The sequence below is a fragment of the Ixodes scapularis genome, unplaced genomic scaffold (genome assembly GCF_016920785.2).
Source record: "Ixodes scapularis isolate PalLabHiFi unplaced genomic scaffold, ASM1692078v2 PGA_scaffold2__306_contigs__length_199485367, whole genome shotgun sequence".
NCBI classification, from domain to species: domain Eukaryota; kingdom Metazoa; phylum Arthropoda; class Arachnida; order Ixodida; family Ixodidae; genus Ixodes; species Ixodes scapularis.
The window spans coordinates 157477363-157500880 of record NW_024609857.1 but is presented as its reverse complement, the minus strand read 5'-3'; the positions used below and the strand labels follow the sequence as shown (position 1 = coordinate 157500880).

At 48.3% G+C, this 23518-nt stretch overlaps 3 protein-coding genes and 2 pseudogenes across 3 annotated transcripts; all 5 read left to right on the top strand.

Moving 5' to 3' along the window:
- Window positions 1–3927: 3927 nt before the first annotated feature.
- LOC120844481 (tigger transposable element-derived protein 6-like) lies at window positions 3928–5575 on the top strand. Its single transcript, XM_040216272.2, has one exon. It carries the CDS (start codon window positions 4020–4022, stop codon window positions 5553–5555), a length of 1536 nt encoding a protein of 511 aa, XP_040072206.2. The 5' UTR covers window positions 3928–4019; the 3' UTR covers window positions 5556–5575.
- A 5600-nt stretch (window positions 5576–11175) lies between these two features.
- On the top strand, window positions 11176–12513 carry LOC120839387 (annotated as a pseudogene).
- Window positions 12514–16827: 4314 nt separating this feature from the next.
- LOC120844466 lies at window positions 16828–20063 on the top strand (annotated as a pseudogene).
- LOC120844480 lies at window positions 18854–19538 on the top strand. The gene has a single exon (XM_040216271.3). The coding sequence runs from the start codon at window positions 18869–18871 to the stop codon at window positions 19406–19408; it is 540 nt and encodes a 179-aa protein (XP_040072205.1). The 5' UTR covers window positions 18854–18868; the 3' UTR covers window positions 19409–19538.
- LOC120847543 lies at window positions 19753–20997 on the top strand. Its single transcript, XM_042292082.1, has one exon. It carries the CDS (start codon window positions 20088–20090, stop codon window positions 20640–20642), a length of 555 nt encoding a protein of 184 aa, XP_042148016.1. The 5' UTR covers window positions 19753–20087; the 3' UTR covers window positions 20643–20997.
- Window positions 20998–23518: the final 2521 nt, after the last annotated feature.

Here is a 23518-nt window from a genome sequence, read left to right as displayed (position 1 = left end):
GCGACGGGGTGGTCTCCGTCTGCTCGGATAATAAATCCGAACCTTTCGCACGGCTGGGGAGGGCACCTGCCCGGGCAGCTGAGATAGCGCGCCCTGGGAGTTGCACCTTTAGTTTGGGACCAGAGGACTTAAGTGGTTGAGCAAGGTCCCCATAAGACACTTGCATTCCCACAGACGCCATAGGTGGTGCAGGTCCCCGGCGCACCACCTCAGCAAAAGAGCCTCTCTGAAAAGCCAAGAGGCGACGTTTCGCTTCGGGATAAGAGATGTTTTCCTTCACCTTCAGCGTCAGAATTTCCTTTTCTCTTTTGAAATGTTCACATGACCTAGAATACGCAGGGTGCTTGCCTTTACAATTTACACATTTCATGTCTTCATGACAGTCGTCAGCGTTGTGCTCGGAGCTACCACACCTGGCACATGTCTCACGGCCACGGCATGACCGCGAGCCGTGCCCAAAGCGCTGACAACGGAAACAACGGACAGGGTTAGGTATGTAAGGCCGGACCCTACAATTCAAGTACCCCGCTTTCACGGAAGAAGGCAGGCTGTTGAGCTCAAAGGTAAAGCCTAAAGCCACAAGAAAAGGGGAGAGTTTCGACATCGGTTTCGTCTCAACTTCGGAATGTATAATGAAAAACTTAGTGACGTAGTCAGTGTTGTTCTTGTCCAAAGGTGGTAGATATGCATTGGTGCGGACCCTTTTGGGGGCCCGATCAGAAGGTTTAAGCTTGGAACCCATATGAAGGGGGAGGGTTTTCGGAAACTGTGGTGCACCGCCCACCACCGAGCCCAACAAGGGAATAGGTAACGCTCCATAACAAGAAGGGCTTGGCTGAAGACGTTACTCTATTAGTGCTGCCCAGTCTCTATAACCAAGTGTGGTTCAAGACAAGAGAATCTATTGCCACCCAAGGTTAGCCCTTGCCGCCAAAGGAGTTGAAAAGGAAAGAAGAGAAATGAGAAGAGTGAAAAGAAGGAGAAGACAAAGGTGAAAGAAGGGAGGGGATAGTAGGAGTGGCGACTAGACTGAATCATCCTGGCCGGGCCTTACCAGGACTCCCGTCTATGAGAAGCAGGGGCCGAAGTGGTGTATTGCCTCACCCGGGGGGCCCCGAAGGGTCCAAACCTACCTCGGGCTCGGCTCAACCACCAGGATGCCCTTTTCCCCAGACACGGGAAAGCCACGCACAGCCAGACGTGGGCGGGCGAACCCGCATGGCTCGGGGTCCGTGGAGACGCCAATCTCCAAACACCTGCTTTCACAGGTGCCCCCTGCGGGGAGCATGAACAGATGATGCGCGGCAATAATTGAGGCAGTGCATGTAAAACAACAACGTCCATTGTACCAAGTGTTTACATCGCAGTTTTGATGAGCGTCAATTATTTTTCGCGCTTCTTTCTTGCGAGACATTTCCACGTACCTATCAGCACATTTCGCTAAGAAATCAAGGAAGTTAATTTACGGTTTCTCTCCTCTCTGTCTGTGCGGCGGCATATGAAGACGAGTCGCTGTGGTTCACCCGCTCGACTTTGCCGGGATGACCCGTGTGAAGTGCGATGGCTTACTGTTACGCATTTGGCCGTAAGTCCTCAAGCAAAAAAAAAAGGAAGCAAGGCTTTCGTTCCACCAGGTTCTGAGCGACGAAGAGTTGCGGCAAAAGTGGATAAAATTAATTTCACGAGACAATTGGAGCCCAAATGCCACCTCCTGCTACTCAATGCACGTTTTGCGAAAGATCTGCTACCACCTCTCGGCGAAAATTGGAAGCTTCCTAGAAAGCTGGGCCGCTGGGTTCGACGCTCTTCCAGATGATCACAGGCAGACCCGGCAGGGGTGTTTCTCACGTTATGGCACGCTGGTATTCTTCCCTCTGTTCGGTTTATTTCGTTCCGCCGCTATCTAAACGGTAGCGATGACTGAAGACGAGAACGTCCCGTTCTCATTTCCTCCGGACGCTTGGGTCGAGAGGCCTCCGTCGTGCGTGAACTTCTCACAAGACGAAGTGTGGCGGTACCTGCAAGGCCAAGTCTGACACCCTGCTTCAGGCCCATCGCGGTTGGGCTTTCAAAAAGGAAGGCTACAAACGCAACGTTCGATGGAACTTCTCGGACGATTCTCGGACATGCCCCATCCGATGCATGCCCCTGCCTTCCATGAAGAAGGCGCTGTATACTGTCTCCACGTGGTTTACCAGAGACACCGGCACCGTCACAGGCGGCATTTGCAGATGTTTTGCTGGATGAGTAATACCCCTTTACGTTTCTGAGTAATCATTTATGTCTATGTAGTCCCGCACCATGTGAGAGAGCACGAACGCTTCGGTTGAGTGCTCCAGTGCCCGCATCAAACGTGTGCCACAGCTTTTTATTGTGTGATCGATACTACAACTATTTCCATATTAGCTACTCGTTTTTGCAGACATCTACACACAGCTTGTAGAAGTCCCTTTGCTTTCACTTGTCGTGCACGCTGTTGATAGTGCCCCGATAGCATAGCAACCTATCTAGTCATTAGAGGTTCATTTTGTATTTTGTCGTTTTCTAGGAAAAGCGGGTGCTGCCAGCACGTCGTAGCACTACTTCTCTATGCAGAAGAGAGCCCGACAACCTCTTGCACCGATGTTCCCTGTTCTTGGATTGTTCCAGCTCAAGGTGTGTATGAAATATTGTTGATTACGGGCCTTATGGCGCAAAGCTACTATGGCCATATTGCGCCAAGCTAGTTTAGTTCAAACATACCCAGAACTTATAGATAACTTATCCAAAAAAGGTTTATGTGACAAGGTTAAAAGCCCTAAAATTAAAATTACAACTCCAGTAGGAAGCCAATTTTTCTTAAATAATTTATGACACAATCAAACGGTACCATATGAGTCTCCCCAATTAGCAGCGCCGGGTGAAAAAGAATCTGGTGTGAAAAAAACTTGGGGAAATGTGTACGTTGTTCTTGCTCAAACCCTGAGCACAGCCACAAAATGTGCAAAATTGTTAGACGCTCGCCACAGTCATCACACAGGGGTGGGGCTAACGACCTGAGCAGATGTCTGTGGGTAAGGTAGCAGTGTCCAATTCTAAGACGACACAAAAGAACTTCATGGCGGCGGGTTTTGTGGGATGCACTCTCCCACGTACCAAGAGCTGGCTTAATCCTGTGAAGTTTGTTTTTGCATTCCAGACTCCACTCAGAATGCCATAGTTGGAAAATTAATGATTTTGCTAAGGGCTTTATGTCTTGAAATGGAATCTGTGAGGAAGTTGGCAGTAGGTGCTTAGAGCTAGTGGCCAATTCGTCCGCTCTTTCATTACCTAGGATCCCCATATGGCTAGGCAAACAGCAAAATTTTGTCTCGGCCAAGCCGCAGACAACATTGTACCTGAGATCGGACAAGTTGTGCCAGTCTATTTTTACTTCCCTTCACTGAGCAAAGTGTGGTGAGCACACTTTGAGAATCCATGAATAAAATAGATTTCATCGTCTTGCTGGTGAGAATACACTCCAAGGCCATCAACACCGCATAGAGCTCTGCCGTGTAAATACAGTTGAACCTCGATTTTACGAAACCCGATCTTACGAATTCCGCGATCTAACGAAGAAATTTTGATTCTCTGTAAGGTGCCCATAGGGCTCAATGCTTTTCTGAACTCGAAATAACGAAATAATGTTCCGATTTAACGAAGCTTTTTTGAAAATAAATGCAAGTAAAACGAGGTAATTTCACGGATATTTCGAAATGAAAGACTCAGAAGATTGTCATTATGGTGCATCAGTAACATTGAGGAACCCGAAGTCTGTATTTTACGGAACTCCACGCAAAAACAAAAACGAATTGTGCATCACGAGCTTTGAGTAAACTATAGCAGATGGCGCTGGCGGAGGTATTTCACGTCGCGTGCAATAGATGGCGCCGCCGACGTTCGCCGTCGTTTTGGCCGTTGATCCGTGTTTCTTTGTTCCTGGGTGCTTCGTGTTGTCACGACTTTGGATTCCTCTACCAACACGTCCGCGTCGCCGTCAAATGGAGCCGCCAAAGAAGAAAAGAAAAGTTCTCTCTCTAGAAGAAAAAGCGAAGGCAATAAGCGCTGTTGCCAGTGGACGTAAAAAATGCGACGTTGCTGCAGAGCACGGCATCCCAGCGAGCACGTTGTCAACGATCTTGAAGGGGAAGGACGCTATCCTTCGAGCGGCTTCGTCAGGGAAGGCGACGAAAAAGAAAAACCTGAAGACTACGCCGTACGAAAAGTTGGAAGAGGCACTTTACACGTGGTTTATGGACATGCGAGCCAAGAACGTTCCAATATCCGGGGAAGTGCTACAACGGAAAGCGCTCTGTTTTGCATGTCTGCTGGGCTTTGATGACTTCAAAGCAAGTTCTGGCTGGCTGACGCGTTTTAAAGGGCGTTACGCGGTTGTAGGCAAGGTTATATGCGGCGAGGAAAATAGCGTCAACAGGCTTGAGGCCGGCGACTGGCTGTCTGAGAATGTACCGGACATCCTAACAAGCTATGCCCCCAGGGACATATACAACGCCGACGAAAGCGGTCTCTTCTATCAAATGCTACCGAAAAGAACGCTTGCCCAAAAAGGTGCGTCCTGTCACGGCGGCAAGCAAAGCAAGCAGAGGGTGACGATGCTGCTGTACGTCAATATGGATGGGACCGACAAGCGAAAAGTACTGATCATCGGAAAGAGTGTGAACCCGCGCTGCTTTAAAGGATGCAGAGAGCTTGACATGCAGTACGAGGCAAACGGCAAAGCCTGGATGACGCGCGTGATTTTCGGCAAGTGGTTGAAGGAATTCGATGTCGACATGTGCAGCCAAAAAAGGAAAGTGTGCCTTTTGCTAGACAATTGCACGGCGCACTACGTCCCGCAGCTCGAGTTGACAAACGTGGAGCTCCGCTACTTCCCTCCGAACGCCACTTCAGTCATTCAGCCACTCGACCAAGGCATTATAAACAGCGTGAAGTCTGCGTACAAGTGTCGGGTTATCGACAAGCTGCTGCTGAACCTGGAGCATAATCGAGCCACGAAGATCGACATCTACACGGCTATCGCTCTGGTAGCGGCGTCATGGAAGGCGACAAGGACGTCGGTAATAGTGAACTGCTTCAGGCACGCCGGTTTCAAAACGTCCGACCCCGAGGATCTGTCCAGCCTTGAACTCCCGAACCAAGAGGCCACGCCCAGTTCCTGGGAAGCGCTTCGCCAACTGGGCCACGTGTCTGAAGACTCCAGCTTCGGAGATTACTTAAGAGACGACGCCGATGCCGACATTCAGACAACGGAGGTCCTGGACGACAGTGAGATACTGCGGCTCGTCGCTACTGGACAGAAAGATGACGCCGAAGCAGATGACGCAGAAGCAGTCGAGGATCCCGTGCCAACACCAAGCCAGGTAATGGATGCAGTTGACCTCCTGAGGCGGTTCGCGGGTGCGCACGAGGGAACTGCAGCTGCCTTCAACGCGCTCACCGCTTACGAGAAGTGCGTGCTTCCGCTTTTGACGAAGCGCTCGCAGTCGAAGATCACCAGCTTCTTTCTTCAGCAATAAATGTGTTCTTTTCCTGAGAATTGAAAGCTTTAATACGGTGCCGCGGAAGCAGCTTGGATGCCGCTGCATTGAAGTCGTAATTATCGAATCTAATGGCCAAAAAATGCATTTCCCGATTTTACGAATTCCGCGATGTAACGAAGTAATTTGCGGCTCCAGTCAACTTCGTTAAATCGAGGTTTAACTGTAGTTGCACATTCCTTGAGACGCTGAACCTTACTGAATCCTTCAGAGTAAACTGCTGACCCTACAAAATGCAATGATTTGGCACCATCGGTATAAAATTGGGAGTAGTAGTTACCATACTTCTGCACCTCAAGGAATTCTTGCTGAATCACCACTGGGGGATGTTACGTTTGTTAAATCTAGTAAAATACCAATCACAAAAGACGGGCAACATCCTCCACGGAGCTTCATTTTCCCCCTTCTGCAAAAGGTCGGTCTTGTCAAGGGTGAGGTCAAGAGAGGTACAAATCCCCTCAAGGCGAAGGCTTAAAGGCGGTACAACCCTGGGCTTATGTTCCAAAAGACAAGCAAACCGAGAATGTTGCAAAGCACCATTAGGTGGGTGATTTAGATAGAATTCTGGAAGCACAAGTCACCGCAAGATAACGTCGTCTGTGCATAAGTGACATCTGATTGGATTCAGCGTACAAGCTAGGAATGGGCGATGTGCGGAAGGCACCTGTAGGCGAGCCTTAGACCAAGATGATGCACAGGATCCAACATTTTAAGTGCACAAGGCCTTGCTGAGTCAAACTATAGCACCATAGTCCAGACGTGACCGGATAAGGGAGTTGTATAAGCGTAGCAGACATATTCTATCGGACCCCCATGACTTGTGTGCTAAGACTTTAAGAATATTGACTGATTTAAGGCACTTCTTTTTCAGGCCCTTCAGGTGGGAAATGAAGTTTAGCTTTTATCAAACGTTATACCCAAAAATTTATGCTCCGTTTTGACACTAATAGGAACCCTGTTTAACGTCAGTTTTGGATCTAGAAACAACCCCCAACGCAGAGAAAATGGCACACAGATAGTCTTCTCGGGCAAAAACTTAAACCCATTTTCGTCAGCCCACTTACTAATTTTGTTGATGGTAAGCTGCAGTTGCCGCTAACAGCTAGACAAACTACAAGAAGAAACCGAAATGTGAATATCATCTACATAGAGGGAGTATGAAATGGAAGGTGGAATTACCCTTGACGAATTAATCTTTACGGCAAACAAGGTGACACTCAACACACCTCCCTGTGGAACACCGTTTTCCTGGATATACTGTTTGGATAGTGTGGTGCCAAGTTGAACTTGAAAAGAGAAACCTGTAAAAAAACTGCTTATAAAACGCAACATGCGACCACGCACACCACAACAATACAAGTTACGGAGGATACCACACCGCCATGTCGTATCATATGCTTTCCCCAGGTCGAAGAAAACAAAAACACAATGTTGCCTATTTACGAAAGCTTCACGTATTGTTGTTTCCAGACGGACTATGTGGTCCAAAGCAGAACGCCCTTCTCGAAAGCCACACTGATTATCAGCAAGAAAGTGGTTAAGCTCCAAAATATATGTCAACCGCCTATTAATGAGGCGTTTCAATGTTTTGCCAAGGCAACTCGTCAAAGCAATTGGACGGTAACTGCGTGGGTCCCAAGGGTCCTTCCCAGCTTTCAGCAAAGGAATTACATGTGCCTGTTTCCAGATTTGTGGAAAGTAAGCTGCATCCCACAGGTAGTTGAAAAAAAGTAGTAGTGGTTCAGTGATTCTCGAGACAATTGACGGAGCATTTCATAGTGGATTCCATCAGTACCCGGAGCCGACCTCTTCTTCGCGCCAAGAGCCACCTCTAGTTCTTGCATTGTGAAAGTAGTGTTGTATGGCTCAGAGCTACAACTGGACATGGGTATACGGTGACCCTCTGCACTTGCTTTAAAGCGTTTAAATTTCGTCCAATAATTTCGGGAGCTGGAAACATTCTCAAAGTGCTCTCCAAGCACATTCGCAACATCTTTCAGGGAATTTGCAGGGCACCTAAATAGTGGAATAACAAAACAATGGTAATCCCCCTTGATTTTTTTTGTACCTATCCCACACTTCCTTCTCCGAGACAAACTTTATGGAATAAATGTACTTGGTCCAGGTCTTCCGCTTAGCTTTTCTCCTAGTCCATCGGGCCTTTGCTTTTAGTCTTTCAAATTCTATCCTATTTGAAGAAGTAGTGTATCTCCGAAAAATATCCCATGCCCTATGCCGCTTTTTCCTTGTAGTGGCACAGCCTTCATTCCACCAAGGCCTACACCTCTTGGGTAAATTTCCAGAGGTGTGAGGAATGGCGCCTAGGGCAGCACTTATGATTTGCTCGGTAACATACATTGTCGCGTCTTTGGGCGACGAATTTGCTAGAACTGACGGGTCAAGCACTGCATCAAGCTTAAAGAGCGCCCAGTCGGCTTTGTCCAGTTTCCACCTAGGGGTTCGTTTTAAAAAAGTCGGCTTTCAATTACAACCGGGAAATGGTCGCTCCCGAAAGGGTTGTTTAAAACCTTCCAAGAAAAACAGGGAAGTAATGATGGTGATGAAATGGAGAGGTTGATGGATCTGAAGCAATTATGAGTGGAACTATAAAATGTTGGTTCTTTCTTATTTAAAAGACATACGTCTGAGGACAGTAAAAATCTTTCTACAACAGCGCCACGAGTCAAGGCGCTTACTGCCCCACATGGGACTGTGAGCATTAAAATCGCCAAAAACTGAAAAAGGCGTTGGGAGTTGCTGAACCAATCCTTGAAGTTCATGAAGATGCAGTTGACGATGAGGTGGTAAATACAAAGACACAACCGTAACGAGACGATCAGCAAGAACACGTACCGCAACTGCTTCTAGTGATGTACGCAGAGGAACTTCCACACACGCTATGCCACTCCGTACAATGGCAACACCACCAGAAGAGTGGTCTGAAGCCCAATCCTTTCTAAAAATGCGGTGACGATTAAAACATTTGTATGGGTGTTGTTAAGATATGTCTCCTGCAAGCACACAGCAATGGGCTATAGCTCATCCAGAAAGAAATGAATGTCATCAATATTTTGCAAGAGACTTCTACAGTTTCATTTTATAAAACTATACGTGTTCATGTTAAAAATGGTTTAAAGTAACAGCAAAACAAAGAAAGAAACCTGCCCTAGGTGTCCTGGGGTGGTTTGGGTGGGGTTACTCGCAGATTGAGCTTTTTCTGGGATGACTTTTTAAACCTGGCATCATCAGGTGGGACTGAACAAGCGGGAGCAGATTCAAGTTCCATCCACTCCTCAGGCTGAATGGCTGAGGGAGCAGCTGGTACGGGCACCTCATTAGATGTCGAGGCCTCTCCTAAAACCTTAAAACGAAAAACACCCTCCTTCCTCCAGGGAGGAGTCCGAGTAACCAAGGCAGGCACATCGTTCGATGGCCCGTCCTTAGGAATGGAGGAGCCACCATTGCCTTCTCCCTAAAGCTGGTGTTGCTGCCTCTCCTCTTGTCTCCCCTCCATTCGCACAGACACATCTCTTGCCTCTGCGCCATCTGGAGGCCTCTGTGGTTTCTTTGGTTCCAACGACAAACAGAGTCGTGGAGCAAATCTTTGTGAGGCAGGGGGAGGTGGTGGAATTACCAGGTCATTAGGACAGACCTGGGTTCCTACCGAAGACTTTGATGGCACACTCCCTGCATGTGCCACTGTAAGGCCCCTTCTGCAGGAAGGAGAATCGCTTCCTGCCTTCGGGGAACGAGATGTTCTCTTTCACTTTGAGTGTTATAATTTCTTTTTCTTGTTTCCATTTTCTGCAAGAACGGGAATAAGCAGGGTGAGGTTCGCTGCAGTTGATGCAACAAAGTGGATTTCAGATATTCTCTGCAGGGTGATCATTTTTGCCACACTTGGCAGATGTTGTCTTTCCACGGCAGCTCTGGGCGCTATGGCCATATCTCTGGCAATGAAAGCAACGCCGAGGGTTTGGCACATACAGCCATACTCTACAGTTCAGATACCCTGCTTCCACTGATTCCGGAAGCGCCCTTAGCTCAAAAGTCAGAATGACATGATTTGTCTTCATCTCTTGACCGTCCCGTAAAAGAAATTCACTTTGCAGCAATGACTCCTTGGTCACGAAGGCCATCGAGAATTTTATCTTCGGGGGATTCTAGCAGGTCATCTTCTGATATTATGCCTTTTATAGTGTTCAAAGTGCAGTGGGGTGATACAGTAACCCTGTAGTCACAAACCATGTTGAGTGCCAGCAGGTCTGAGATTCGCTGAGAGGTTACAACTTCAACGAGGAGATCTCCAGATGGCATTTTTTTTTGCTTTAAAATTCTTTCCGATTACATATTCAAGAGTCTTAGAGACCAGGAAAAAGGATAACTTGGATAAAGGTTTTTCCGTTTCGGAATGTATGACGAGAAATCGGGGAAACTTCTCCACGGGTGCAGTGCTTCTCTAACGTGTGCTTCAGTCCGGACCCTTTTCAGGGCCCGATCAGGTTCAGGTTTTTGGTTTAGTTTGGAACCCATAAGAAATGGGAAGGCGTTCGGCATCTGTAGCTCACCACCCACCACGGAGTCCAACATGGGGATAGGTAATGCGCCATAGCAATAAGGGTTTTGCTGACGACATTACGCTATCAGTGCTGCCAAGACACTATAACCTAGTGTGGGTCCAGACAAGGGGTCTATCGCCACCGAAGGTTAGCCCTTGCCGCCAAAGATGGTGAATATGAATGAAAGAAGAGTAGAGAAAGGAAAAAGATAATAGGGGATAGTAGAAGATATGGCGACTGACTGAATCATCCTGGTCGGGCCGAGCCAGGACACCCGTCTGCAGGAAGCGGGGGCCGAAGTGGTGTATTGCCTCACCCGGGGGGCCCCAAACGGTCCAAACCTACCCCGGGCTCGACTTAACCACCAGGATGCCCTTTTGCCCTGATACAGGAAAGCCACGCACAGCCAGGCGTGGGCGGGCGAGCCCGCATGGCTCGGTGTCCGTGGAGACGCCACTCTCCAAACACCTGCTTTCACAGGTGCCCCCTGCGGAAGTGTGTATGAAATAAATGCTTCCATAAAATGTGTTGCACTTGCACATTACGTGTTTTTGAGTACTACATCATGTACCATACAAAAAGCAGAAGATTGTTGATCTCACTGTCTCGTTCAAGATATGCCTTTCTAAGTCATTACTTTTTAAATCAACTCTGATCATTTTTCAGTTAATAAATAGCCTCTCTGGTTCCGATATACGGTCTCTAGTGGCATCAGAAGCACATCCGATCAAACATTGCATAAGCCTGCAACCTCTCAAATTCAGGTGTTATTTTGTATTCAATAACATATGAAGCCACAAAGAGCTGCATCGACAAAGTGTTTGTCAACACATCTTTGAAACCACATGATACACCCGCCGGCAATATGAAGGTGAACACCTTACCTGGTTTCTTGCCTGTTTTACGGCTCTCTAAAGCTATATTAACTCAACGTCTTAAATGCTATGCGGTCAAGGGTCTAAACTTTGCGTTCTAGCCCTCTTCTGGAACAGAGCTTGTTCCAAAACTTGCAGGAGCGTCAAAAACAGGAGGGCTGTTCACCTTCGTATCGCTCACGGGTGTACATGAATAATAAAAATGAGGGAAACATAGAATTATTAATATGTAACACCTCCCCCCTCCTCCCAATCTCCTATTTCTCTTCCGTTGCAGCCAAGCCCGGAGCTCCTGCACTGCTTGCAGGTATTACCTTCTGCAAGTTCCTCATCAACAAGCCGACTTATTAGAAGAAAAGGTGTTCATAAGACCCTCGCAAAAGAGTGCATGACCCGTCGCCTGAGGACATCACAAAGTTGTATGGGAGGCTGGCCGACATAAGACCCAATCTTCTTTGCCTGAGGTACGGTAACGTCATGCCAGTGAAACAAGCAAGGCACACAAGAGCGACCCCTTAAATCGACAACGAACAGGATCTGTGGAGCCAGGAGGCCCAGAAGGTTGTACAGCACCAGATGCAAACACTGCCACAACTGGCTGCCGAGGAGAGGGCTGACATTGTAACCTCAACAATTGGTTAAGCCTGCAACTAAAGGAGGCACATTGAGCGACTTGGGAGGATCACGGCATCGCAGTTTTTGGCTATGATTAAGAGCAGAGAGCCCGACTATCTTGTGAAACGGATCATGTATCCTAGCAAAGAAGCAAAGAGTGAGGCAGTGCATTATGGAAGGATAAAGAAGCCCGTTGCTGTTGCCACCTACGCCGCGCTCATGAACTGCAAGGACGACCCAGTACAGGTGTACGAACGAGACTGGGCTACACGAACATCCGCACTACAACTTCCTGGGATTGTCGTTAAGAACGGCGAAGAAGGACTTCTTGAGGTGAAGTGTCCCATCTCGAAGAATCTCGAAGATTGGGTTAACACCCGAGGAGGCCTGTGGTGAGGAGAGGTTCTGCTGCACGCTGATCGACGGAACCGTGCAACTGAAGCGTGAGCATGCGTTCTACTACCAGGTGCAGGCACAAATTTTGGTGACCGGGCACAGGCGGTGTGACTTTGTTTTCTGGACAACACACCAATGACGCCAACTCGACGCAGATTGAGACAGTCACCCTAGACGAGAAGTTTGTCGATAAGGAGCTGCTACCTGGTTGGCTGTATTTTTCCAAGCATGCTCCGTTCCCCGAGATTATCACTAAGCGCATCCAGCAACACAAGGACCTGGCCAGGGGAAAATATGTCTCCTTCAAGAAGTTTCACAAGGGAGTCCACAGGGCAGAGGACGGTCCTGGCTTGAGGAAAACATTCAGGAAACTGAAGTAAAGTGGAGACTCCGGATGACCAAAATGCAAAACGGCTCTTGTGTGTGTCAGAACCTGCCGTGCCTTGACGCATACGCAACAAAAAAAAACGAGTCTCAAAGCTAGCGCTCACATTTTATTGAAATCAACAGCCCCTAATGTGCTGGCAAACAACTGTTTATTTCAACTGTGTATAAAACAAAAAATCGCACATGCCTGCTCAAGGCCATTGTGTCAAAGTCAAATTTAGGAAACTTCCAACTCTGGCCATCAGTAACCTATTCCAACAAACCCACACATGTCCAGATAACTTCAGGCTTACATATAATCAACAATCATGTGTTAATGAGAAATATATTTGTAACAATGAGAGGAGAGACCTATAATAGTGAGCAAAATTTCCGAGAGGATAAAGCTGTTTGAGGTATGCCATGCGAGTCAGCCACTTCTCCAGAGCACACAAATGCAAAGCGGTGAAGCTTTATGTGTGAGCAGAGCAGTGGTAGGAAGCTTGATGTGGCCAGACTGCCCGTTTACATTTAATCAGTTTGTTTTTATCCTCAGATGTTTATTTTTCTTTAATACAAGGGTCGGCCTATATTCAGAAATTATGTATGTTCCAGTAAATATGATAGCTAAAATCAGGAAAGTGCCACAAACAATGGGTCTAACTTGGTTGGACAGTAGTGACGAAGTTATAATGTAAGCAGCCAATTGATTGCCTCGCATAATTAAAAAAGATAAATACATCATACCGGTTCGGCCTGGTGCACAGTTGTGAAAAGCTCAAAGCATGGTAGTCGTAGATTAGATTAATGTTTAGAGAGTGATCGCACTGGCTTTGCTATGGCGACACTGGTCCACACTGTAGAGGAGCAAAGCAAGGATGCTATAAACCCCAAAACATCACTCATACAGCAATATCTCGAAGCGATGGCCGTGTTTTTGCACAAAAAGGGTGGGGTTGAGCGAAGAATGCAACGTGGCCATACTCCGGGAACGGTCGAGAATCAGAGAAAACGGCCGTCCTTCTCTGCTCCTCGGTTCGGTCCACCTCCTTGAGGGGACAAAGGGGAGAGGGAATGAGAATTTGAACGTGACAGGCCTCATCTGCCTCAATCAATCGCTTTCTTCTTCCTCAAAAATACGGCCATCCGTTCGAAATACCGCGGTACGAGTGATGTTGTGGGGGGTTTGTAGTGTCCCGCCTGTGGCACCTGGCTTGTTTTATGATATCCAAAATTTTGTTCAGCGAAAGAACAAATCACTTGCACGACTTCTTTAGCATGCACGCTGAATGATGCATGTTGAAGGGATTTCAACATGCATCATTCAGCGTGCATGCTAAAGAAGTCGTGCAAGTGATTTGTTCTTTCGCAGAACTTTTCATTGCTTTACAGCATTTACACAGTGAAGTTTACTTGACTGTGACACTACTCATCCATAGTTAGTGGCTCCCAGAAATTGCATAAGAAACCTGAAAGACCTGGTTAGCAATATCAATCATTATGATGGGGAACGGACAATCCAAAATGTGAAACTGTTTCACCCTTCCAATTACACGCTCAACAATTACTTTGGAACTAGCTACCCAGCAGCTTTCTGAAAGAAGGAATGTGCACCTGCACCCCTGGTGGCATGTTATTAAGCTTGAAACCCTTATCCACCACAATGGCGTCATCTGGCTCCAATAGCCCCAACAATCCACTCTCCTCTACAATCAGCCTGTCTGAAATTGACCCTCCCCACAACTTAAAACATATGAAATGTAGCCATCAGCAGTACAGCCAATGACCACCTTATAGCTATTAAAGTGCTAGTAAGGTGAGAAACACAGCCACAACATATGCAAAACAGTGAGCCTGTCACCACAGGTGGATCTTCTCCCGAAAGAAGATACCTACGAGTTATAAATGAGTGTCTGATTCTCAGGCGGCACAACGTTTCGTGGAGTCGGCTCTTGCATGAAGAGCTGTCCCAAACAGGGCAGACCGACGAGACGACGGAGCACCTGGTGCTGCAGTGTGAGCACCTTGCACCGGTCCCTAGTATGACGATGCTACCACAGCACCGGGGTCGCGGATCGGTGAAGAGCAAGAGGAAGAACAAAAGGACATTTAATTGGCGGTAGAGGTGATGAAAAGGCGGCTGGAGGTCTGGTGAAGAGACACATCGGCGGAGAGAGTGCAGCCGACCAACAGAACACCAACCAGAAGCACAAGTGGCAGGAGGTGCGACTGACTATGCTAGATCCAGTATCCATTACTGGTGATCACCCGATGCAAAAGGGAAAGCCGCAGACTCCAGTCCAATCGGTATGGCCTGTTCCGTGTAGTCGGCCGGTTTTTGCGCGGTTTGGCAGCCTCACATATTTTTTTTCTGTTGTTTTAATCACTTTACGTGTTGTCTGAAGCCACTTACTCGACAAACGAGTCGCTCTAGTGTATTTAGGCAGCGCGATTGGGAACAAGATGCCGTCGTCGAAAGAGCGCAGTGTGCCGCTTTGTGGAGTCCATTTCGACGAGGTCGTTGGCCGCATAAAAGCCAGATATGTAAAGAAGTTGGAACTTTGTGACAGTAAAGATCCGTAACAGCTGTATGTCGGTGCCGACACGACGACCGACGCTGGTGTTTTCCCCAACATGACACAAAGAGACATTGTGAACTACCTGGTGTTCTCCGTCAGCTACGCGACTCTTTAGGAGATGAAGGCGTTCAAGCCCCTTGAACCCCAATTACTTCACCAGTGGTTGGATGAAAGGTCCCTCGGCACGTGGAATAAGCGGCGGCAGGACCCTTTTACTCTGCGAGGTACGTACGCGACACACGCTACCGTTGTTTTCTTACCTTGGCTCCATCAACGTACGCTTGTTCGACGCCCAAAACTTACCGCTATGTACAAGTGCAAGGAAGAGACGTTTGAGGCCTGCAGCAAACAGCAGTGAGCGCTGAATTGAAAAATGAAGTTCCAGTGAGTACATCTGAATTAATTGAAAGAGAAAGAAATCGAGGGGAAGAGATTTCAGCTGGTATGAGGAATGAAATCAATCTAATTTTTCTTTTTTGAAAATGCTTATCTAAAACATTATCCCTCCATTTGTTGGCCCTGCTTAACCCTATGCATAATTGTGTTCTTAATCTGCATTATGTGCTTCCGTCATTTCAAGTCAACCACTCCAAAAGGCTAAGGGAGACTCCAGCCAAGGTCTGGATACTAGTGCACGAGGATGGCAGCATCATTACTGCCCACTGCACTTGTTTGGCTGGAGCCGGAGAAGCCTGCATGCATGTTGGTGCCACACACTTCGCTCTCGAGACAACTGTGAGAGTCAAAGACTCGTCAACCTGCACTTAGAAAGAAAACAGGTGGCTGCCTGCCTACACGTCAACCGTGGAGTACAAGAGGTTCAGAGAGATCAACTTCTCGGGTAGGAGCAAGAAGAAACGGCTTCAAGGTTGCAGTGAGGAAGAGGTTGTTGTGAGCATGAGACTCCCCATCCCGGAACCATCTGAGGATAAATTTAGAAGGCTCTATGACATATGTTCTGCTGCTGAACGAAAACCAGCAGTGATGATGATGGCCGAGGGACGAAACAATGCGTTTCCCGCTCCACAAGCAGGGGAGCCAAGCACACTTCGAGGAATCTTTACTCAAGGAGCCCTCTCCGAAACCCTGGACAAGCTGATTGAAATTTGGGAGGATGCATTTTTCGCCTCGTTTTCTGTTAGTGCTGCAATGGTTAAGTTCGCTGAAGCAACAACAGGAGCCCACTTCAAGTGCCCCAAATCGTACACCTACCGGGTGGGGAGAATCACTGCGTCCACAATGAAGTCGGCGAGCTTCACTAGCATAAAAAAACCGTCCCTCAGCGTGCTGAAGTGCATTTGTTACCCCAAAGCCAGCAAGTTTTCAATGCCTGCAACAAGATGGGGAGTGGACCATGAAGAGGAGGCAGTTCACAGCTACGTGTGCAAGGTCAAAAGTGCCCATGCTAATTGCACGTACCACACGGCTGGGCTGTACCTAAGTACACAGTATCCTCACATTGCAGCCAGCCCAGAAGATGAACTCGGAAGACTCTATGACATATATGTTTATCCAGCTGCGTTCTACCGTAAAATACTGCGGAAGCGCCCATTACCGGACAAGCGCCCACTATTAAGATTACCAGAACTTCGAAATAGTGCAAAGTACATGTTAAGCACCCACCCTCTCGGAAACGCTGACGGCACACGCGGCGACCACCAGCGGGGCGGGGATGTCCACTTTCTTGCAGTGGAAAGGAGGAAACTAGTGGACACGAGGAAGTGAACTTTATTATCTAGGTCACCCAGGCACTGTGTGAGGTTTAAACAACACTGGAGATGTTGAACTGATAGCAATGTCAGGACCAATAGGAGCGCATTTAACGCAGATGGACCCCAAAGACAAACCCACTTAGCAGCGGAGCTTTTGTTAGAAAAAGCTTGGATAAACGCTTCCGATTTCGACTCACTGCCGCTGGACCCTCACTCCTCGTGCGGCAAGCAAGTGGATATTTACCATGCATTCGTACACGATATCCAGGAAGGTTGAAGTCATCAACTGGCATCGGGCAAGAACGTGAGTCGCACCTATCGACACTTCAAAATCGATCGTAAACGCATCCGCGAGTGAAACGCGAAGTATGACACGCTGAAGCATAAGGATTACGGCAAACAGAAGATGAAGCAGAAGCTGACTGACGGTGGTCCAGACTTTAGTGAAGAGTTAGACGACGCGCTCTTTGAGTACCTGCAGACTGAGCGAGATGCCGGCTATGCCGCAAGTAACCGGCTTCTAGCAAAAGAAGCGCTCCGCATTGCTGTAAACCTCAACCTCGGAAACTTCCAAGGCGCATAGGCAATATATCAAGCATTGGAAAAAGCGGTTTGGGGCAACTATGCGCATGTCGACCAACGATAGTCACAAAGCCCCTGCCGACTGTGCGAAGCCGTCAATGTGTTTCGCACCAGGATTACAAGCTTGCGAACGTGCCACGCCTACACACCTTACAACATTGCCAACATGGATCAAACGATGGTGTGCATGGATAACCCAGCGACGCATACCAACAATGTGGCAAGAGAAAGCAGTATTCAGATTGCTAACACAGGCTGCGCCCGTCGCGGTTTCATGGTGGCCCTGGCAGCACGAGCATCGGGTTCGAAACTTCCAGCATTTGTCGTCCTAAAGGAATCTACCGGGAGGATTCCTCCACGGGCATACATGGGCCTTCGGATACCAGGTATGAATGTTTAGCTATCATAGTTTGGGGTACTGTTTCGTTGTGGTCGTGGGTGACGCATGACGCTTGCGAGTGCTTCCCGTAAAATACCGCGTAATCGCCCCCCCTCGTGTAAGCGCCCCCTCCCTTTTTCCGCACATTTCGCATTTCCGTAAACTATCAAGTAAGCGCCCCCCCCCCCCCTCCCCCCTTTTTCCGCTGCCGGTGGCCCCGAAAAAAATTTCGTTCTGGAAGTTTTGTTTTTATGTGTAGCCAGGGATCCAATCCAATCCAAAAGTAAACGTGAACCACGTGAACCTTTTGTTCGCCATTTTGTTGTTTGACGGCGCAGGAACCAGTCGCGTTACTGTGTGCGCTATGCACTCGTACACTGTGCAAAAGAAGATAGAGGTCGTCCAGTGGCACAGGCTGAATGGCAAGAACGTGCATCGGACATCGCGTCAGTTCAAGCTTGATCGCAAGAGAATCTGTGAATGGGACAAGAAGTATGAGGTGCTTCTTCAACAGAACTTCGGAAAGTCGAAGTTACAACGCAAGTTGGGAAACGGAGCCCCCGTTTTCAGCGAGGAAGTGGACGACGCGCTTTTTGAATTTCTTGAGTGCGAAAGAAGTGCTGGACGCGCCGTCAGCAACAGGCTCCTTTCTGAAGAAGCTGTGAGGCTAGCAAATAACCTACAGCTGAACAATTTTGTGGCCTCCAGTATGTATTTAAAAAGGTGGAAGGCGCGGTTCGGTGTTTCAATGCGGCAAGTAACTAATGAGAGCCAAAAAGTGCCCGAAGACTGCGCGGAGGAGACACAAGAATTCCGTGCTGCAATCGGCTCTCTGCGAAGTCGCCACAACCTGACTCTATTCAACATAGCGAATATGGATCAAACAATGGTCCGAATGGACACTCCGCGAACCGGACCAACAACCTCGTGGGAGAAAGTACTGTCCGGATTACAAACACCGGCTGTGCCAGGCGGGGTTTCACGGTTGCCTTAGCAGCCTGCGGCTCTGGTCACAAGCTCCCAGCGTTTATCATCTTGAAGGTGCCGAGCGGAAAAATTCCAGCGAGGGCCTTCATGAGCCTTCGTGTACCAGGTGAGAACATTTCGCTTGCTATTTTGCCACCGAGAGAAATAGTATAATGCATTATGAGCTCGCGTTAAATACAATGTCTTTTTTTTTTGTTTCATCTTTAGCGAATTGCCGCGTGACCGCTTCTAAAAATGGCTGGATGACTTCGGAGTTCAAGGAGTGGCTGACCAAGGTATGGGGCTCCAACACTGACGACGTATGGCGGCTCCTGGTGTTGGACCAGGCGCCAATACACAAGACCCAAGCGGCAAAAGATGCAATTCAGGAATGCGACACTGACATCGTGTACGTGCCAGCCGGTTGCACCAGCCTTCTTCAACCTGCCGACATCTTTTGGAACAAGCCGTTTAAGGCCAATCTTCGGAGAACCAGGGAGGCCTTTATGCGGAAGGGAGAGAAAACGCCGAAGGGAAACCTGCGGAAACCATCACGGCAGGATGTGCTGGACTTTGTGGCTGAGGCGTGGGCTGCCGTCCCAGAGGAAACTGTAGAGCGTTCGTTCAAGGGCAGCGGCATTACGAACGCGCTAGACGGGTCCGAGGACGGTGAGCTGCACGATCGGCTCGCTGACACCGGCGCCGTGGTCCCGGAAGACCGCGACGAGCTGAGGGATGAGTGTGTGGACCTGGTTTTTGGGTCAGATTCTGAGGAATCCTTCGATGGTCTCGACAGCGAATAAAAGGATAAAGTTCGCAAGGAAACTGTCTACGGAAATCATTTTTGCTAAGACTGCAGTCTAGATTGCATACTTTTAGTGGCCGCCATTTTCTTTATCCGCCATCTTGAATATTGGTGCGGAACTGAGGAAGGGCCCCCCCCCATATTTTGGTTGAATTATCTCTTGAGTTGGGGGGGGGCGCTTTCTCGGTATTTTACGGTAGATAGCCTAGATCGAAGAGAGGGAGCAACTCAAACGATGGAGAGCGATTGCAATTTAATGACGGACGTCTCCTGCGCAGATTGGCTGCAAGTTCGCATGCGTCGCGTTGTCGTGTGGCGATGAGAAAAGCGGGCAGAGATCCACACTTCCAACATCTCGCAGCTCCTATTGCAGACGCGCCCCGTAAACGATCCGACTCCGATCGAGCAGTTGGAAGCACTACAATCTAGGCACACTGAGTGCCTCACTGGTGCAGCGACTCTAGCGACTCGAGCTATCAAATATTAGAATCTGCCCACCCTTGAGTCGTGAAGACGATATGACTCGCGTTCGTTCGGCAGCAGTTTCCAGAGCTCACTCATGACGTAACCGTAACGCTCATGACGCAGTGAATCGCTAACTGCAAGATTCATTTTTATGTTAATCTATTTTTGTTTCTGCAGCGAATGTTCACTTAACATCATCAAAAAACGGGTGGATGACGACCAAGAAGTGTCTCGAGTGGCTTAGCCGTGTCTGGGGTCCCGACACCGACAATACTCACCGTTTGCTGGTGATTGATAAAGCGCCGATCCACAAGACCAAGGCCATTGTGGACGCAGCTGAAGCGGCTGACAAAGACATTGCATATATTCCAGGAGGGTGCAGAGGAATTCTTCAACCCTCAGATGTCTACTGGAACAAGTCCTTCAAGGGCTCCTTCTGCTCATCAAGGGCGGAGTTTATGAGGAAGGTTGAGAAAACGGCAAAAGGCAACCTCAAGAAGCCTTCAAGGCAGGACGTTTTGAACTTTGTGTCGGCAGCTTGGGCTGCAGTACCTGAAGAGGTTATCACCCGTTCATTTAAGGGGTGCAGCATCAGCGGCGCGCTTGATGGCAGCGAGGACAGACACCTGCACGACCGCCTTGCGGGCATTAGCGAGCCCGCGATCGCAATCCCCTCGAGTCGCGACAGCGTCAACGACGAAGGCGTCAACCTGCTCTTTTGCAGTGACTTGGAAGATTCATTCTCTGGATTCAGCGAGGACGAGTAAGTGTCAAGTCAGTGGCCATTTATAGTTAGAAAATAAACAAGTCAGCATGGTTTCTATGGTTCCGTTTGCATGCATACCACCGCACGGCTCTTCGCGAGCCGCCATCTTGGTTTTTAGCGCCTGGGGGCTATGTTGCACGTTTTGTACTTCGACGACGACTAGAGAGAAGGAAGTGACATAGGTGTGAATGAACGTATCTTAGCAACACCACGCATCGCGGAAACTCACCTTCTGACGCCGTGACGACATCGCAGTAATTAACTACGACACACTTCCGATGCACGGCCGTGAAGACACGAAGCCAAACGAGCGAACCAAGCCGACTCTTGTACTTGCATTGAGCCGACAGTAGCCAAGGGAGTGCGACGCTCACCGTCACATATAATGTATTTTACAGAGCGTCGTAAATAAAAAAAACTTTGAATGCTGATGAAATTAGAATGTTTTTCTTTAGTTGGACTGAAAAGAAAAGTGAAACCGAAGTTGTGTGATGTAAAAGCTGCCAGCAACAATTGCGGAATGGGGACGCGCGCGTTTTTCGAAAACTGATAGCAGACAATTTACCGCCTCAATCATGTCTGTCATGCCTGATCAGGCAAGCGAGAGAGAGCCCTGCGAGCCAGTCAATTCATTACAAAAGGAAGAAATGGACAATCTCATGTTCCAACATCGCGATCTGGCTCGTGGGGCCTCTGACCTCTCGCCTAACCTGACCAGAGATGACAAGGCAAGGTTATGGGCCAAATTGACCTGCCGCATGAACCACCTCGGGCCGCCGCGCAGCACCGAGCGGTGGAAGGTTTGGCTGAACCGCGTGTGCAAAGCCTGCAAGCGGTGCGCAGTCGTCGATGCTGAGAGGTAAGCTAGGCCAGTAGATAAATACTCCGGACAGAGTTAGATATATATTTTGTATTCACAACCGCAAAACGGGGGGAGGCTCCTCCCGGGCGCGACTCTCATCGACCAACTCCCGCATCCCGTGCATTGTCGGGTTGGACTCTGCCCTGGGCGCCCCCGGGTTTCGTGTACCCTACTTTCCAGAGGAGGAGGTATGTAGTTGACAGGGAAAAGCACAACAATCTACATGTATTGCTTATTTCTGCAGAGTTCCAGGAGGTGGGGCAAGTGTACGAAGTGAACGCTTAAATCTGTATTTAAAATTAATGGAAGCATTGCATTAAAATTTCAATGAACTTACGTGAAAGAGAAGTGAAGAAAGCAGGATTGGCACTTAGTTACCTACGTGGGTTCAGCTTTCTGAACATTTGTTGATAGTTTTATTGGTGGGTTACAATAGTCATTGTTCAAAGTGATAAATATAAGCAACAAATGGTTAATTTATTTATCGGTCCCTTTCAAAATACCGCCAACTCTAGGGTGTACAGAGGGCAAATTGACTTGTCCCTGTACAGGCTAACCCTGAAAGGACTGCACGTGTGATAACTACCTATTAAAAACTACGGGACGTGTATGTAAATAGTTCCTGGGCTCAGGGCCATATCCAGGAGAGGAGGAGGAGTCTGAGCTTCAAAATTCATCCTGGACTGCCAAATATTTTTCCTGGGTTCGGCCCCGACTTTGCTTAGACCTAGAAGCATTGATGAGAGCTGTAGTAAGGTGGTTAGTTTACATAAAAGGTGATTGAAATGACATGTAAATGGGAGTGGTACATCCTAGCGTCAGCCACAGCACTACCAGCTACATTCAGCTGCTGCAATGAACCATCTACTTATCTGTTTTTCCCGATAGTATGCAACATATACCACTCTTACAGGGTAATACGCACACGACAGGGAGCAGCTAGTTGCCTGGCGCTCAAAAGAGGTTTACCACAAGTCATTCATTTGCAGTATTGTTTTTACAGCAAACTACAAAAGTTACTACAGGGGCAAACCTGTGTAGAATCTAAAGCTGCAGCATAGCTCCATCTCATTCCATAAAAACACATAAGAGATTGCACATCTTACAGTGCATTATGTTTTCCTGCAGAAATGCCACAGCCTCGAGCACGGCAAGCCACGGTTCGACCAAGGCTGCCTCGTCTAGTCCCTCGAGTCTCTCGACAGGAGCGGCGGGACGAGGCGACCTTTTTGGCCGTGGCTAACCAACAGCGCCTGCTCGACGCCAACGTAGGCCGCGACTCAAAGGACGAAAGATTCCAGGGACAGGTAATATGTTGACAAATCCCTGAAGCACAGTAACATGATTAAACACAGGCTTATTTCACACATAAGCTATCAATAGTTGGTGTCAGCAAAGTCTTTGTAACCTGTATGAGATGTTGGAAGTCAAGAAATCTGCAAATCATGTTTCAGATCACGCTCGGGATGAGCAGCTCCTGGAGCGGTTGGACCAGCTGGCGCAGAACGTGGGGCAGCAGACGCAGAGCATGGACCGGATCGTACAGAATATCAAGGAGGGTGTCCTCTCCATGCAGGAAAATGCTGCCTTCAGGCGAGAGGTGATCCTCCTGCTATCCAGCAATGCTCTGCGTCAGCCTCAGCCCCAGGCCCAGCCCCAGCTCCAGGCCGAGCACCTGGCCCAACAACCTCCAGAGGATGACAACTGAGTGTGAACTACTTCCCCTTTTTTTTTATAACATCCAAGGGGATTTTTTTTATTTTGTATACAGTGCAGTCCACTTATAACGATATTGAGAAAACCGCAAAATCCAATCGTTATAGCCGATTATCGTTATATCTGGATCAAATCAAATCTAAAAAAATAGCGATCAAATCTAAAAAATTTGATCGCTATAAGCGATATATCGTTATATCTGGTATCGTTATAAGTGGATTACACTGTATATTAATTTAATGATAATGCTTCAAGTGGCTGCAATAAAATCTTTCACGACCTGTCGACCTATGTTCTCT